We start from the raw sequence: 17,719 nt of genomic DNA on the forward strand, positions 1-17,719 counted from the left end.
AATTTCTTAAAAGAATCGATTCTTTTGACAAAACAGCTAAAAATCGATCAAGTAATCGAACATTATATGTATATATTCTGTGGCTAGTCTAAGCGATGTGTTAGTTAGTCTGTGTAAAAATTACACGTGTGTGTATTGCGAGTCAAATATATAGTTGTGTGAAGTGTATGGACACAGAATATATTTAATGGTGTTAAATGTTTTTGATGTGTGAGCTTACCTCGTCCCCCTCAAAAAACGGCAGACTTTTTTTTGGTGAATTTGGGTGCGAAACAGGTCCATAGTCTAAATAGTCATAGTCTTACATGGAAATATCAGTGGCATGTCACACGATGCGCTCCAGCGCCGCACCGGACTTGCAACCACCGAGACGAGGCGGAGAGGGGTAAATCCGTTGCGATGTCGGAGCGGCACCGCTCAGTTGTTTATTCGTCACAACTTCACAAGGATTTACAGACTGTCCAACGCTGCAGCATAACAACGTTGCGGCGCCGCACCGCTCGTGTGCCCGCTGATACGGTGAAATCTTTGCGATGACGCGCCGCAACGCACCGACGCTCTCGCTCTTAGACATTTAGTGTAACATTTAACGTTAACAATTTTAGTTGTGAATTGCTGATACAAAACATTCCAAAAATCTTTATAAGATACTCATAAAGAAACATAAATCGTACCAACTACTGTTTTAATTGAAACCTTTGATATCTTTTGAAACCTTGCGAAAGTTGGCAACACAAAGGTACGAAAAATTACCGACCAATCAATATTACGACCATAATTAATTACAAGTTCTATGAAAAGAACTTTGTGGCTAAATATAACCGTGAGAAATATCAAAGAGAAAGTAATTAATATGCCGCCCCACGTAGAAAATATTACTTCTAAGCGCTAATATTATCTTTTCTTTGAAAGCTTTCAATTAATTACAAGCGAAAAATATATTACTATAAATAGCCTTTACGTAATATACAAATTTTCTAAAAATTAAATCCATATAGAAAACAAATAAGAAGATAATTCTGATATTAATAAATCGCATTCATCTCAACATATTTTGCTGGCAATAAAAAGACTTTGTTTTTTATTTCTGTTTTATCCATAGTATAGGATAGTCTACTTCGTTTTTGTATTTTATTTCTATCAATTGTTTTCTTTTTAATATGAATAATGAACAACAATACAATACACAATTCAAAATAAAATGTAAAAATTTAGTAATATGTACAAGTCATCATCTAATTCAATAATTAAATATGTTGATTTACCTATACAACAAATGAAAAAGACATAAAAAGAAAAAAACATTTTATTCGCATAATTAAAAGAATAAATAAAAAACGGTAATCATGCAAAGGTATTTGTAGCAAACGAACTCTTATAGAGGATCTATAGACCTTCAGTTTTAACTGTACAGTTTTATCGCAATTTGAATAAAATCATTAAAAAAAATTGTAATTTAACGAGTTTTACTGCGGGTCTGTAGCACTGGTTACGGCATTTGTGTTTTGTTGAAATTGTGGGTTATTATAAAATTTATAGGCACATTATAAAGGTTCCACCGTAGTCGAGTTTTCAACTTCGATCTCTTATTGTTTGTTATATTTTAGTAAGTACTCGTTCACTTTAGGAAATATCATTGGATTGATATGCTGACTGTATGCCATGTCGATATGGTTCCACAATGGGTCAGTTACTTTGTACGTTTCTAACACATTTTGCAATTCCTGTTGCAACCACAGCATATTATTCTCATCAATGAAATGATCATTGCTTCCATGGAGAAGTACAACAGGCACAGTAACATTTGCTAGATTGTAGGTTGGTGGTTGTTCTGTCCCATAAACTTCAAGATTTCTCGCTTTTCCAAAATCATATTTTTCAAATTTGTCCGTTTTAAAAATCTGACTATAATGTAATAAAGTACGCAAAGAAGTTCCTGCCGGCGTGTGTCTTGATACCATTTGCCAAGTTTCGCCTGTAACGGATCCAGGGTGGGATGAGTCTAAGAATCCTGCTCCAGTACCGCAAATGATATTGGCAGCTGGTCTTAATAAGCACACAAGACCTATAAAGTCGTGAGTAACTCCACCTTTAGCTAAAACTTCATTAATACCTAATGTTGTTAATATTCCTTTCAATCGAATTAAACTTTCCAGAAACACTCTCACCACTGTTGACTTCATATTGCTAATTTTCACCGATGGGGCAAGACCTAGAAAGACGTTAACTTTGCTCTCGCAATATCCAGGTCTTTCTGAACATAAAATGAGGAGTGTAGTACCACTTTGGGAATAGCAAATAAAGTTCACTTTATCTTCTCCAGTATATTTTAAAACATAATCTATGGTCGCAGGTACATCATATCGTCCTATTTCATCAACTGAATAGTCCCAAAATTTGGAATCTTTATCTGGATTTAAACGGACATGTGCTCTACTATAGTAGTTACCGCGGTCATTGCCGAGCCACAGATCATGACACTCACCAGCTATCAGATACGCCAAACTTGCATTTAGACCAGCATCCAACCAATGGTTACTAGTCTGTATAAGTCCATGCCAAAGTATCACTGGCGTCCTTTTTAACTCACCGCAGTTCTTTTTTCTCATTCTAAAAAAAGTAAGAATGTATCCATCTTCTGTTGACACTTTGTGTTCATCAGATTCAAAACCAAATCTTGCACTGCGTTCTGTGAAATTTAAGGAAAAGCCTTTAGTGCTTCCCAAAAGGCCTTCAGTTGTCTTGTCAAAAAGGCTTATATTTTGAGTCTTTACAAAAGTAAAAGTGACGAATAACAAAAAGAATGTGACATTTGGTTTGGACGCCATTTTATCAACTAAACTTGGTCTTACTGTTCTCATTAAATAATGATTATATTAGAAGTTGGTATCTATACTTGCTTTTATTCGCGACTTCATCCGAATATTTTTATATCGATAATCGATATATAAAAACGTGAATCCTTGAACGGAATTAAAAAGAGACTTTTAAATAAATTTTAGGATTATTATTGTATTACTTTAGGCCAGGTTATTATAATCGGCTCAAAGCCTTCATACTAATTATAATGTTATTATAAAAAAAAACTTAATTGATACTCTTATAAACAGACATAAATATATACAACACTTTATCATTTTGAAATGAAATGTAATGAAATTTTGGAACACAGAAATTGTGGACACAGATGTGTATTGGACATTGTCAACATTTTGTCTCTAACTCATTTCCATAACAATGTTAAATACGTAGATAATGATCCTACTAATATTAAAAACGCGAAAGATTGTATGTTTGGATGTTTCTTACTCTTTAACGCTGCAACTACTGAACCGATTTGGCTGAAATTTGGAATAGAAATATATTTTACACTGGATTGACACATAGGCTACTTTGCCCCGAAAAAATCCATGGCATCCCGAGATTTGCAAAAAACTGATTATTTAGATGGCGTGAATGTTTGTTACTTTTTCAAGTCGCGACTACTGAACCGAATTCAATCAAATTTGAAATAGATATAGATTACAGCCTGGTTTAACACATAGACTACTTTTTATCTATAAAGAAAAAAGGGAAGCCTTCTGTCACAGAAGTGTACAACTCTTAAAAGAAGAATCTAACCTTTAATTATTTGTTACTGATTGATGTTAAGTAAATAAACAATTTTTTTTTATTTTATAATTCATTGTTCCCGCGGTATTTTGTGAAAAACTGAATTCCACACGGACGAAGTCGCGGGCGTCCGCTAGTAATATGATAAAAATGTGGTAAGCGTGTTTTTGTACTTGGAAAATTCAGTAAAGTGTAAAATTATTAAATTGATATTACGTTGAATTGGAAATTGGAATATACGTTACCAACTGGGCCCCCGCGTATATCCCGATCTCATAAAATACAACTTTTTGTGTAGGGCTACCTAAAGATATCTCTCTAGCATTACCTATTTTGTTATTAACATCCACTTGACTCGCACGAAACATCGATGTTTCTAACAGTGAACCAAGCAAACAAGCCAATCAAAATTAGCCTTTCCGACTTCTATATTCTGTGGCAGGTATTTGTGTATCTTCTTGACAAGAGTGAATCTTATAGTCAAACGCGTTCCAACTTATGACCTATTCATTTTCAAATAGCTTCGGCAATATTTTGAAGTAATTTTATAAAAGTTTTCACACCGCTCTATCGACTATGCCTTGGCCCAGGTTATCACATACGAACCATTTAATAAAATGCCTAACTGTCGAAATTATTATAATAAGTAGTTTATCGAAATGCGACAAAGTAACTTTTTACTGTGTAACAGGATTTCGTTAACTAAATTTCAAACAAACAGGTAAAAGTTTTTCTTTTGAGGTGGACAATTTACGTAATATTGTCCAGAGTAAGCCCATTCGTAATGATACACTACCATTGTTCTAGCGGTAACCGAAATAAGGTTGTGAGTTTTTTTTTACAACAACAATACAATACACAATTCAAAATAAAATGTAAAAATTTAATAATAATTGTGTACAAGTCATCACCTAATTAATGAAATCTGTTGATTTCAATAACAAATGAAAACGCCAAAAATAGAAAAACATTTTATTTCGCTTAGTCAAAAGGATAAAATAAAAATGGTAATCATTTAAAGGTAATTGTAGCAAACGAACTTTAATAGAGGCTCTACAGACTAAGTTTAGTTTTAACTGTACAGTTTTATCACAATATGAATAAAATCATTACAAAAAACTGTACTTTAACGAGTTTTGCAGCAGGTCTGTAGCACGGGTTACGGCGTTCGTGTTTTGTTGAAATTGTAGGGTATTAAAGAATTGATAGGCATAAGAATTGGTATCCACCTTAGACGAGCTTTCATCTTCAATCTCTTATTGTTTGTTGTAATTTAGATACTCTTTCACTTTAGGAAATATCATTGTATTGATATTCTGACTGTATGCCATGTCCATATGGTTCCACGATGGGTCAGATACTTTGTACGCTTCTAGCATATTTGGCAATTCCTGTTGCAAGAACACCACATTATTCACATCAATTATATGATCATTGTTTCCATAGATAATTACAACAGGCACAGTAACATTTGCTAGATTGTAGGTAGGTGGTTGTTCTGCCCCATAAAGTTCAACATTTCTCGCTTTTCCAAAATCATATTTTTCAAATCTATCCGTTTTAAAAATAATATAATAAATTACGCAACGAAGTTCCAGCCGGCGTGTGTTTTGATACCGTTTGCCAAGTTTCGCCTGTAATAGATCCAGGGTGGAAGGAGTCTATCGTTCCTGCTCCAGCACCGCAAAGGATACTGGCAGTTGGACTCAAAATGCACAAAAGACCTGTCAAGTCCTGTGTAGCTCCACCTCTAGCCAATACCTCATTAATACCTAATGTAGTTAATATTCCTTTGAACTGATTTAAACTTTCAAGAACCACCCTCAACAATGTTGACTTCATGTTGCTAATTTTCACCGCTGGAGCAAGACCTAGAAAGACGTTAACTTTGCTGTCGCAATATCTAGGTCTTTCTGAACATGAAATGAGGAGTGAAGTGGCACCTTGGGAAAAGCCAATAAAGTTCACTTTGTCCTCTCCAGTATATTTTAAAATATAATTTATGGTCGCAGGAACATCATATCGTCCTATTTCATCAAATGAATAGTCCCAAAATTTGGAATCTTTATCTGGATTTAAACGGACATGTGCTCTACTATAGTAGTTACCTCGGTCATTGGCGAGCCACAGATCATGACACTCGCCAGCTATCGGATACGCCAAACTCCCGTTTATACCAGCAGCCAACCAATCGTCAGCAGTCTGTGTAAGTGCGTGCCAAAGTATCACTGGCGTCTTGTTCAACTCACCGCAGTCCTTTTTTCTCATTCTAAAAACGGTAAGGACATATCCATCTTCTGTTATCACTTTGTGTTCATCAGATTCAAAACCAAATCGGGCAGTACGTTCTGTGAAATTTAAAGCAAAGTCTTCAGTGCTGCCTAAAAGGCCTTCGACTGTATTGCCCAAAAGGTTACCTAGAATTTGAGTCTTTACAAAAGTAATAGTGACTAATAACAAAAAGAATATGACATTTGGTTTGGACGCCATTTTATCAACTAAACTGGGTGTTACGGTTTTCATTAATTAATATATTGGAAGTTTGTGTCTATACATGCCTTTATTCGCGACTTCACCCGCATATATTTATCTACAGGGTGTCGTGTTAATATTACCACATACTTTAAAGAGTGATAGCTGACATCAAGGCCTACTAAAATAACGCAAAATATAGCAGCCGAAATTTTACGGTTCTTAAGCTATATTAATTATTGTACAAAATACAAAAATCCCAACTGCTGTAAAATTACTTAAACTTTGATTCTAAACTTGGTCATTATTTTTGAATAGTTGTTTCAAGTAATGAAAGTTCAATTTTTTCTATTGCAAAGTAAAAGTAAAAAATAATGACCAGGTATAAAATCAACGCTTAACTAATTTAACACACATGGTATGACTAAACTGCACTAAAGGTATTGTATTGTATACTGATTATTGTATTTTATACAAAATTTAATATAACTTAAGAACCGTAAAATTTCGGCTAACATATTATTTTTTTTTCGTGTTGAGTAAGTGCCGATGGCTCCATGTGGGACCACTACGGCGTCACCAGGGGGTTTGGGCGAGCGCAGAAGCATGATGAGACCCGAAGGCTGAAATAAAGATAGAGGACGGAACGGCTCTCTAAGGGCGTCTCCTATGAGACTCGGACCTTGGCTTAGAGGGCCATTCGGGAAGGTGTAACCGTGACCTGAGTGAATCAGTCCGGACGCCCCCGAGATCTTGAGTTAGAAAACCCACGTCCGGGTGACGTTAGATATCGGGGACCTCGTCTTCGCCGGCGAAGACGCTGCGTTGCTTGTGATTGTGTTGCCCGGGAAGCATTGTCGGTCGTCATGTCATCGTCTTGATCATAAAGGACGTTTTTGGGACGCCTCTGCTTGAAGTTAGCGTTAAGGTTAGGAGTGTAGTTGCAGGCCTCAACCACTAGTTAGTTGGGATGGATGGCAGCTCTGTCGAAATAGTTTCGAGAGAGCTGTTTCATGTAACTAGCTATTGAAAGTAAATCTAAGTCTCTATGGAGGTCGTTATTGCGTACAAACCACGGTGCGCCCGTGATTTGTCGCAGAAACCGGTTTTGCAATGTTTGGAGCGGCTTTAGGGTCGTTTTGGGACGGTGGGCAAACACTACACTATCGTAGGTTAAGATCGGAAACATATTATATTGCGTTATTTTACTCGTAGTAGGCCTTAATATTAGCTATCACCCTGCAAAGTATGTCATACTATTAACGGAACATCCTGTATATACAACATTTAATCATAATGTAATTTTGTTTCAATTGTGAACACAAATGTATCTGGGTCTTTGTCAACATTTCGTCTTTACCTACTTCCTTATCAATGTAAAACACGTACATAATACAAGGTCAATCCAACACTACGCTCTTTTATCATGTATTTTATGGCGAAGTGCCGAAGGGTATTATGTATAATCTGTAGAGAGTACAAATGGGTGCATGAATAAACGGATTTGGAGGGTGGAGGCTTGACCTTAGACGTCCTTCGTGGCGCAGTGGTATGCGCAGTGGATTTACAAGACGGAGGTCCTGGGTTCGATCCCCGGCTGAGCTGAGGTAGATCCAAGTGTTGAAGTGTTTTTACGAAAACGCCACTATATCAGTCCGTATACGGGATTAGACTACGAAACCGATCCACTTGGAACTGCAACCGAAGGACCTCGCGATCGTACACCACACAATGACACAAGCTAATTACAAGACCTTTGAGGCAGTTAATTATTTTTTATACTTTGTACACAATACTGACTTCACTTGACTTGACTGAGATATTTGTTGTAGAATATTAATGTTAGCTCAAATCGAAATGGCATAAATACAAGCTCATAAAACTACTAAAGGAATACAATTATATAAAAAATACATCACGAGATTAAAATCTTAAGTATACGTACATAACTACATAGGTACAAAAAATTGTGTTTTCTTTCTTTCTTTCTTAAAAACAACAAAAAAGTTATCTTAAAAACGTGTACCAAAACTCTCGCCAGATTAATTCCAGTACAATACATTCTTCCGACAATCTCGGGCGACCGTGCAAATCTAATTAACACATCTGGCCGTCGTCTTTCATTAATCACGCCGCCTTCACGACTTAATCAGGACTGCCTTCATTCTTCCCTGAAATCTCATCCACCTTTCCTTCGTTCCAACTTAAATATGATGCTATTGCGACGGTGTCTCCGAACTTGTTGTTCAAGATGAGATCATACTCACTATTGAACGTACTGATTCATAATTATTATCACGCTATTTTAACTTATCTTCCACCTATGCAAAGTCTTACCTAATGATTATCATCGTAAATACTTAATTAGCTACGTATATTATACTGAATTTTTTTTCAAAGAAAAATCTTCTATTTCTATAATAATGATGATGAAAGATGAACCTATGCTTTTAAATCAGAAACAGATAAAAAGTTTCGACATGCATACATATTACAAATAGATACAATTATATAATGGTCGCGTACATAAGGCTTTTAACTAGAGAATAATACATTATTCATAAAAAAATACGACATTAAAATAATTTCTCTCTATTAGTAATAGCTACAATACCTACGTAAAATGTCCTCAGAGAAGGCAGGACATTTTTGCATTTATCAAGTGTTTGTCTGAAGACGAAAGTCTTCGAACAGTGCGTGTTGCCAGTGATGACTTACGGATCTGAAACCTGGTCGCTAGCTGTGGCCCTCATAAGAAGGCTCAAAGTCATTCAGCGGGCGATGGAGCGAGCTATGCAGTTTCTCTGCGTGATCGAATCAGAAATGAGGAGAGCCGCAGAAGAACCAAAGTCACTGATAGAGCTATAGTCGCGAAGCTGAAGTGGAAATGGGAGGCCACATAGTTCGAAAAGCCGATGGACGTTGGGGCCCCAAGGTGCTGGAATGGCGACATCAAGCGGGTTGCAGGGAATCAGGGATTCTCGCGGGTCAAGACCGTTTTGTTTGGAAGTCCATGCAGTGGACGTCTGTCAGCTGTTAATGATGATGATGAAGTGTTTGTCACTGACGTGTCAAATACAGAACCTTATATTTTGAAGTCAGTTAAATATAGCCAGCCGCGCTATACCGACGGATGAGCCGATTGATAATAAATTTAAAACAATCGGTCACGTCCATCATTGTAATATTAATCATGAGCCCGACATTGTTTGCGAACGCTCTGATAACGCCACTTTAAACGTGATCGATGAGGTTTTTTTAATTAATGTCACTCTCGCAACAAACTTGGACTGTTGCTATTAATGGCAGAAAATTAAAAAAAGAAAACATTTAAAAAGAAACCAAAATATGTATTTTCTTTTAGGCTTATATCCTTGCATGACAATATGAGAAATTGCCCTTCAGTCTAAGCTATTATACTAAAGCCAAGCTCGACGTGCAATGTTTATCAACAAACAAATTAAACATGAAGATATAAATCGCAGTAATTTCACATCTAATAATAATTTTAATTAAGTTTAATGAAATTTGATAAACTAACTAACAATTATAAATAGCTACTAAACAAAATAATTTAAAATAAATCAAGTATGAAATAACATGCATTTTCTGCTTTATTTTCTAATTAATGTTCGTTGATAAACATTGCACATCGAGTCTGACATAGTTTATATAATTTTACTACTATAAAGCCATGTTATTTGTGCCATAGGCTATATTTAGCTATACATATATTTTCTCCTCGTTTTCATACGGGACGGGAACTATGTGGTTGAAAGCACGGGGCACTAGTAATATATACATATAGCTATCCATATTTATATCATTGATATAGTTTTTATACTACAAATTAGCTTTTTAATGGTAGGTTATGCAACAAGTTTCATAAAAACTCTCTGAGTAGGTAGGTATGGAAATTATAGTCCAACAGGTAGGGTTCGAACCTATGACCTCTTGGTGATCGGTCTGGTAACCGTGGAGTAACTGGGTCTTCAAAATTTGGCTCACGAATACTGGTATAGTACGCGCAACACTTTCAGTCCGCTTTGCACACGAGGCGTATAGCTGCGCTGTATATAAAACCATATCACAGCGGAGTTTAAATCGTCATCAACTTATATTCGACTCACTGCTGAGCTCGAGTCTCCTCTCAGAATGAGAGGGGCAAGGCCATTATTCCACCACGCTGGCCCAATGCGGATTGGCAGACTTCACACAGGCAGAGAATTAAGATAATTCTTTGGTATGCAGGTTTCCTCACGATGTTTTCCTTCACCGATTGAGACACGTGATATTTAATTTCTTAAAATGCACACAACTGAAAAGTTGGAGGTGCATGCCCGGACTGGATTCGAACCCACACCCTCCGGAATCGGAGGCAGAGGTCATATCCACTGGGCTATCACGGCTCCAGTTTAAATAGCAGCCCAATTTGACGTGTTGCAATGTCAAATCAGACTCGCAGTTTGGGGCATACTCTACTAACAGTGCAAGCATGTAAGAAGTCAAAATACCACAATAATTATTAAATCAAGCCCTTCATAGTTCATACTGCTTGTTGACTTGCGACTAACTTATATTAACTTTGGAGCAGAACAATATGCAAAATAAACTAATATAAACAATGTATGCCCAACAAATGAGTTAGTTCTATTTGTTCAACTTTGATTTGAGTTAGATTCGGGTGTATAAACTTGGAATTTGCTTAAATTAAGCTAATATCGACTCTGTTACTGACGAATAAGCGTTATTTTCGTATGTGCCTTCAAATATACATTGAAGCAAGGTTCACACTATATAACTTTTATATTATTCTTTAACACTGTACCATCGGGTTGGGATTAGAGCAAAGACCTGTGATAGTTAGATCTTTGTCATTCTATAAAAGCTGAATGTTTGTCTATACTTATATGTATTCTATACCTTTAGTTGCCTGAAATCTACAATCTATACTAATATTATAAAGCTGAAGAGTTTGTTTGTTTGATTAAACGCGCTAATCTCAGGAATTACTGGTCCGATTTGAAAAATTCTTTCGGTGTTAGATAGCCCATTTATCGAGGAAGGCTATATTTTGTCCCCGTATTCCTACGGGAACGGGAACCACGCGGGTGAAACCGCGGTGGCGTCTACTAGTGACCAAATAAATTTTCATTTCATACACCAGTTTGAAACCTGATAGTAAACGAATGCATGTGAACGAAATGCGTATGTTGAGATGGATGTGTGGTGTGACAAGAATAGATAAAATAAGGAATGAGTATATAAGAGGAAGTCTGAAGGTTGCGCCAGTGATAGAAAAATTAAGGAATAGAAGGTTAGCTTGGTATGGACATGGATAATGCGTAGGGAGGAAAGTCATATTACTAGAAAAATGTTGAATGTGCAAGTGGAAGGACATAAGAGGAGAGGAAGGCTTTAAAAGAGATGGTTGGATTGCGTGAAAGAGGACATATTGTGTGTAAAAAAAAATATACGATCGAATTGAGAAACCGCCTCCTTTTTTTGAAGTCGGTTAAAAAGGAGTGGATGATGAATTGACGAGTAATAGAAACGAATGGAAAAGATTGACATATTTTTCCGACCCCACTTAAGTGGCATAAGGGTAAGGAGATGCTGATGACACCAGTTTGAAACCCTAAAAGATGAATGAACGTATGAACACAGCCTAATATAATGTGCTCACAACAAACTGGAAACGAAAGGTAAAGCTGTTTACACTTTCTTGAACCGTCCGCGCCGTGCATTGTGTGAGGATTTCACGAGCTGCGGACCTTAAGACAAACTTTAAACTTATCTCGTGTCGCAGCTTTAACAATACAATATTATCTTGGATTTGTTGCTACGGGTCGCTTTAAGATTTCACTCTGTGATATAGGATGTAAAATGTTGCATGGCACATATTATCATTGTCAGCTTTGAGTTATGAGTTTTTTTTTTAATTGGACATATTAAAGTCATGCACTAGTAGTGTGTTAAAAGGACCTCAAAAAAGTTTTAAAAAAAGTAGAAGGAGGAGGATTCGTCGGAAACTTTATTTTTTGTAAATAAGTAAAGTAAGGTTACTTACGCTGTTTATTTACTCGTATATTACACATATAGAGAGTTGTATAATCATCGATTTAAGATAATCTCTTAGATTGTTTCATTAACACAACCCATATTCGGCTCACTATTGAGCACGAGTCCTCTCTCAGGATGAGAGGGGTTAGTCTTTAGTACACCACGCTGACCCAGTGCGGATTAGCTGACTTCACACACCTAGAGAATTAAGAAAATTCTCAGGTATGCGGGTTTCCTCACTATGTTTTTCTTCACCGTTTAAGACACGTGATATTTAATTTCTTAAAATGCACACAACTGAAAAGTTGGAACCTACGCACTCCAAATTGAAGGCAGAGGTCATATCCATTGGGCTACCACGTCTTCAATGTCTTTAGATCTCTTAATGATCTGTGTATTCTATAAGACACAAATTCTAGTGTACAATTTTGCAGGCAGGCGGAATGTCTGAGTCTAGTATAGTTTCCAAAAACGTGCATCCTGCGTCAGTACATGAAGTGTAAAGCAAGTACGTAAATAAGGCGGAAGCATGAAAGAAGTCTCATTTGCCGAGAGTGTTTTGCCCGCGACGTCTAAAGCCCCCATTTGTTAGGCCGCGATGAGTTTGCACAGACATTGTTCAGCTTTTGGTACACCGGGAGACGCTTTTATTTTCATAATTATGAAATTGTCTACGCCATTATCAGTTCATTTAAACCAGCCTACTACTAGAACAGCTCACATTAGGAAAGGGAAATAGAGATAGAGGGAGAGAGATACGTTGTATTATTCAAGAGCTTAGCTTGAATAATTCATTATGGACAGACTTAAAAAAAATAAAAGCATATTTTCTAACACACTAGTAATAACGTAGACTATTTCCATAATTATGAAATTGTCTACACTATTATTAGCTTATTTAAACCAGCCTATTATTTTGGTAGCCCTAGGAGAGAGAAAATAGAGCTTAGCTTAAAAATTCAACGTAGTCCTTCATTTAGAACAGATTTTTTTCATTCAGAGCATATTTTTAAAGAAAATAGTAAGTATTCAAATATAATTTATTTTAGACGTCCCTAGCTAACATCATAGTATAATTAGACATGTAATAAACATGATAAAATTTAATAAATAAAAATAGGGAGTTCTGTTCCTTTAGCTTTGTAAAATGATTAACCATTTGACTCCTAAATGGACGACCGGTCGCTCATCGTATCCGTTACGTGACATGTAAAAAAATATAATGTAAACTAAGGGCAATAAGCGAGCACAGTAACATGCTCCGCGCGATAGAGGAATATAAAGATTTTTTAAATGGCTCACAACGATAGTTTTAAAACCGCATTCTCTGACTGTCGGCTTCTTCAACGCAGACGGGCTTTTCGATAAAATACTCGCGGGCAGCGAATGGGTAAAAGCTTGACTTGCAATATTTGGGTCAAATTATGCATTATGCCCATAAAACTATAAATTATACGAGAGGTGATAACAATAAATCATTTATTTCGGATTAAAAAAACCAATGAGACAATTCACCAAATATAAATTCGCAATAAAGTTGACTGCACATACAAAATAGGTAAAAGTACTGTTTCAAATAAGCCAAATCGAAATTAAGCAATGTGCATTCACTGAAAATAAAGGCCGTACAAATAATAACTTTGCGAAACCACCGGAAAAATTTAAATAACAGTTGAAATATACAGGATATAAATACGCGGGATCATTTCGTAAATCCACCGCTCAGGGTTGCTCCCGTTGTGTTCGCAACTCAATATAAATAACGTCCGCGAATATTCGGTCTTTTATACTTGCGATATACTCATATTTCTACGTTTACAACCCTAGCAAGGTCGGGTAATTACCGTACTGGCTCTCAGTTTATATTTCTCTCAAATCACAAACATAAAATCTATACTAATATTATAAAGCTGAAGAGTTTGTTTGTTTGTTTGATTGAACGCGCTAATCCTAGGAACTACTGGTTCGATTTGAAAAATTCTTTCAGAGTTAGATAGCCCATTTATCGGGGAAGGCTATAAACTATATATTATCTCCATATTCCTACGGGAACGGTAACTACGCGAGTGAAACCGCGCGGCGTCAGCTAGTAGAACTATAAAATGATGAAGTGGGCTTGGTCTTTTATGGGTGCCTAAAGGTACCTACTACCTATACATATTTTTACGTTTACCAAATCTAGAGCGGGTAATTACCATACTGGTAGTATTCTAAGTTCATGTTTTTTTTTTAATATCGTAGTGGAAGATTTCATCACTATCATCATTAACAATCCATGTTCGACTCACTGTTGCACGAGTCTCCTCTCAGAATGAGAGGGGTTAGACCTTAGTCACCACGCTGGCCAAAAGCGGATTGGCAGACTTCAACGCTTGAAGTAGTTACAATTATATTATTCGTTGCGATATATACAAACTATATTAGTAAGATTATCCATACAAACTATATTAATACGATTGTATTTCTATAAATTTTAAGGAAATTATTACTTGTTGTGCATTTTTTTTTTTTATTCTTTACAAGTTAGCCCTTGACTACAATCTCACCTGATGGTACAAGTGATGATGCAGTCTAAGATGGAAGCGGGCTAACTTGTTAGGAGGAGGATGAAAATCCACACCCCTTTCGGTTTCTACACGGCATCGTACCGGAACGCTAAATCGCTTGGCGGTACGTCTTTGCCGGTAGGGTGGTAACTAGCCACGGCCGAAGCCTCCCACCAGCCAGACCTGGACAAATTAAGAAAATCTCAATCTGCCCAGCCGAGGATCGAACCCAGGACCTCCGTCTAGTAAATCCACCGCGCATACCACTGCGCCACGGAGGCCGTCAAAAGATAGGCATTATAAATTTCCCCTATTAATCTTGATAAGCAATATAACCTTGAAGATACCTATATCCCTAGATTATAGGTAGAAGCTGTTGGTAAGTAAATGTCAGTAAACAAGGACGCCGTAAGAGAATTCCACACTTTGGCGGTTTCATTCCACGCATTAGTTAAATTGAGGTTAGGAATTTAGTTGGATTAGAGGCTTAGCTTGAGAAATTAGGGGAGGTGAATTTATACGGCGTATGCCTTGACGGATTTCTAATCAGGCGGAATTAATATGTTCTGCAAATTAAAAATTTATAGATAGGCACATCTAGTTTTGAAAATATATAGGTATTTAATTAAAAACATGGCTTTTAAAAATAAATATTACTTATTCTTAACTTAACTTTCCCTCTACCTTACCTTACCTTATACCTCTGAAATTTGAATCCTGCCCTGTAACTGTGGAACTATTGAAGATTTAAAAGCTGAGTATGTATTGTGTTGAGCTATACAGAAATATCTAGATATTTTAGAATTTAAACTATCGTTATGAAACAGGGCTAATAACACTCACGTGATATTAGGTCGGAGTATGCCCGATTAGTTTCGAACCCATACGAGCGACACGATCCAAACAACGATGCGGCGGCGCAGCTGCTCGCATTGCGCGCTGGGGGAGGGGTTGAGTGGTGGGGAGTAAAGGTTCCGTTACACAATCCGCCGCCCGGTACACTAATGTCATCTTCATTAGACTCATCTTCCGAACGATCTTTTACGTGCAGCTTTGCTCGCATCGATCAATTGATAGACTTAGGCGGGCCCTTAGGTCGGTTTCACCACCATTTGATAAGTTTCAGTCACAAATTAGTCTCTATCTCCCTCTGTTTTATTTATCTAGATGTTTAACTTGTACAGCTGCGATAGAGATGAATACAAAACACATAATATACATATATATTTTAGGTAGGTAGGTAGTTACAGAAAAGCTCTACAGTACATCCGAACCGAGAGAATTCCAGTTATAGTTAGACATAACTCTGCTGTAAAAAAAAACAAACGCAAAAACAGAAAATTCGAAACACCAAATTCAGTACAGTCCAAGTTAAACATAACCCAGTTCCAGACATTTACAAAGCTTAACAAGGCCGCATCTTAATGAACGACCTAAATAACACCTTTACTGGACCGAAGCCAACGTGCGCGCTGCAGATTTGACAGATGCCGCTGAGGTGGAAAGAAACTTGCATTGCAGCCTTAATTCTACTGCAGTCACTATCTGCCCGTGAAACGTTTTAACTCTAAAGCCTAGTGTACATTGGTGTATGAAGGTTATTTAACCCGCCAATGGTGACGTCAATTTGACTCATCGGTGACGGTCTCACGTACCGGAGTCTTCAATAAAATATTGATCGGAGTGCAGTACATATTGATCATTTCTACTGCAGTCACTATCTGCCCGTGAAACGTTTTAACTCTTAAAGCCTAATATACATTGGTGTATTAACGTTGTGTTTAACCCACCAATGGTTACGTCAATCTGACTCAACGGTGACACCGGTCCCACGCATCGGGTTTTTCAGTAAATAGAATATTTTTCAGAATGTTGTGCATTTTGACCATTCATTCATTTTTATTATTATATTACGTTCTTTAACTATTAAACAGAGATATCTAATTAAACAAAGCACATTTATTGAAATGTTACTTATTATTGAAACATTTCGCCTAAAACATGTTAAATAAAAAACTTTTTGTTAATAAGGTAATGGGTAATCACATAAAATAAATAAAAAGTGACGTCCTATTAACAAAAAAAAATCATATCTCAAACCGAGACAATTTTACTTACGTAGACGGTGACCCCGGTCTCACAGACATAATTTGCGTCGGCATTTGCGGGTTAAGCTTGTTCCGTCAAAGCTCGGCTGTAACTTTCAAGTTTCAAATGCTCCGGTTTACTCCGACTTTGCATTTTGAAAACATTATAATGTTGTGCTATTTTGTAAATTTTGTAACTCGACGATGTTATTGTCGAGTTCGTCTCTATATATCTCTCTTTCTAAAACCACACTATTAATAGAGAGGTAGATACGAATTCGAAAAACACTGTCGAGCTATAAAAGCATTGTTATAAAATAGCGCTATTGTTGTTTAATTAGCTTGTAGGTTCAGTATTTTGTCCATATGATTTCAGATCAAGATGTCCAGGGTTTGAGTTGTGTGAAGGCAATTACGTTTATACGAACTTTAACAAAATAAATAGTATCTCAAAATAACGTCTTACGTTAATTTATAATCAATATATAAGTAGTCTCGGAATCAGGTAATCACTTTTATTTATTATTATTGCATTCAAAGCTTCTTGTACAAAACAAATAAAATATTATTTACAAAAGTAGTAGTACAGTGCATTGGTAATTTATCGTAATGTTTTTCGTATTATCGTAATGTTTAACAAAAATCTGATCTTCAAAATCTTAATTTCAGCAGTTACAGCATTAAAAATCAGATTCAGGATAGAACATTTTGAAAAATCCGAAAAAAAAATATAACTTGGTCACCATAGGGATTTTTGAAAACTATTCAAAAGAGGTTTAGATAATTAGGTGGTGTATCTACCATTTGCGTTTTATCAATTAATTACGGGACACCCTGTATATATACCTATATATACTTACTTTACTACTTATGCAGCTAGGTGAAAATACTTGTATTTTATTGAGACTTTATGTCTCTGACATAATAGTTTTATTACAA

General features: G+C 36.3%; 3 protein-coding genes across 4 annotated transcripts in view; 1 reads left to right on the forward strand and 2 right to left on the reverse strand.

Moving 5' to 3' along the window:
- The window catches only part of LOC112052546 (connectin), a 311,702-nt gene that overhangs the window by 216,679 nt on the left and 77,304 nt on the right, over positions 1-17,719 (forward strand). The gene's annotated exons all lie outside the window — the stretch shown is intronic.
- LOC112052544 (lipase 3-like) lies at positions 1,587-2,828 on the reverse strand. Its single transcript, XM_024091666.2, has one exon. It carries the CDS (start codon positions 2,826-2,828, stop codon positions 1,587-1,589), a length of 1,242 nt encoding a protein of 413 aa, XP_023947434.2.
- On the reverse strand, positions 4,869-6,102 carry LOC112052545 (gastric triacylglycerol lipase-like). The gene is made up of 2 exons (XM_024091667.2): positions 5,230-6,102; positions 4,869-5,003 (listed from the first exon to the last, which is right to left on the reverse strand). Exons 1-2 carry the CDS (start codon positions 6,100-6,102, stop codon positions 4,869-4,871), a joined length of 1,008 nt encoding a protein of 335 aa, XP_023947435.2.

The sequence above is a fragment of the Bicyclus anynana genome, chromosome 16, assembly GCF_947172395.1.
Source record: "Bicyclus anynana chromosome 16, ilBicAnyn1.1, whole genome shotgun sequence".
NCBI lineage: Eukaryota > Metazoa > Arthropoda > Insecta > Lepidoptera > Nymphalidae > Bicyclus > Bicyclus anynana.

What these genes read in the sequence shown, in the direction of transcription:
- LOC112052544 (XM_024091666.2), bottom strand. Translation starts at nt 2,828, where the DNA reads ATGGCGTCCAAACCAAATGTCACATTCTTTTTGTTATTCGTCACTTTT.
- LOC112052545 (XM_024091667.2), bottom strand. Translation starts at nt 6,102, where the DNA reads ATGGCGTCCAAACCAAATGTCATATTCTTTTTGTTATTAGTCACTATT. An exon ending in CAGGCGAAACTTGGCAAACG is followed by an intron (nt 5,004 to 5,229) that starts GTATCAAAACAC and finishes TTCTTGCAACAG; the next exon opens with GAATTGCCAAATATGCTAGA.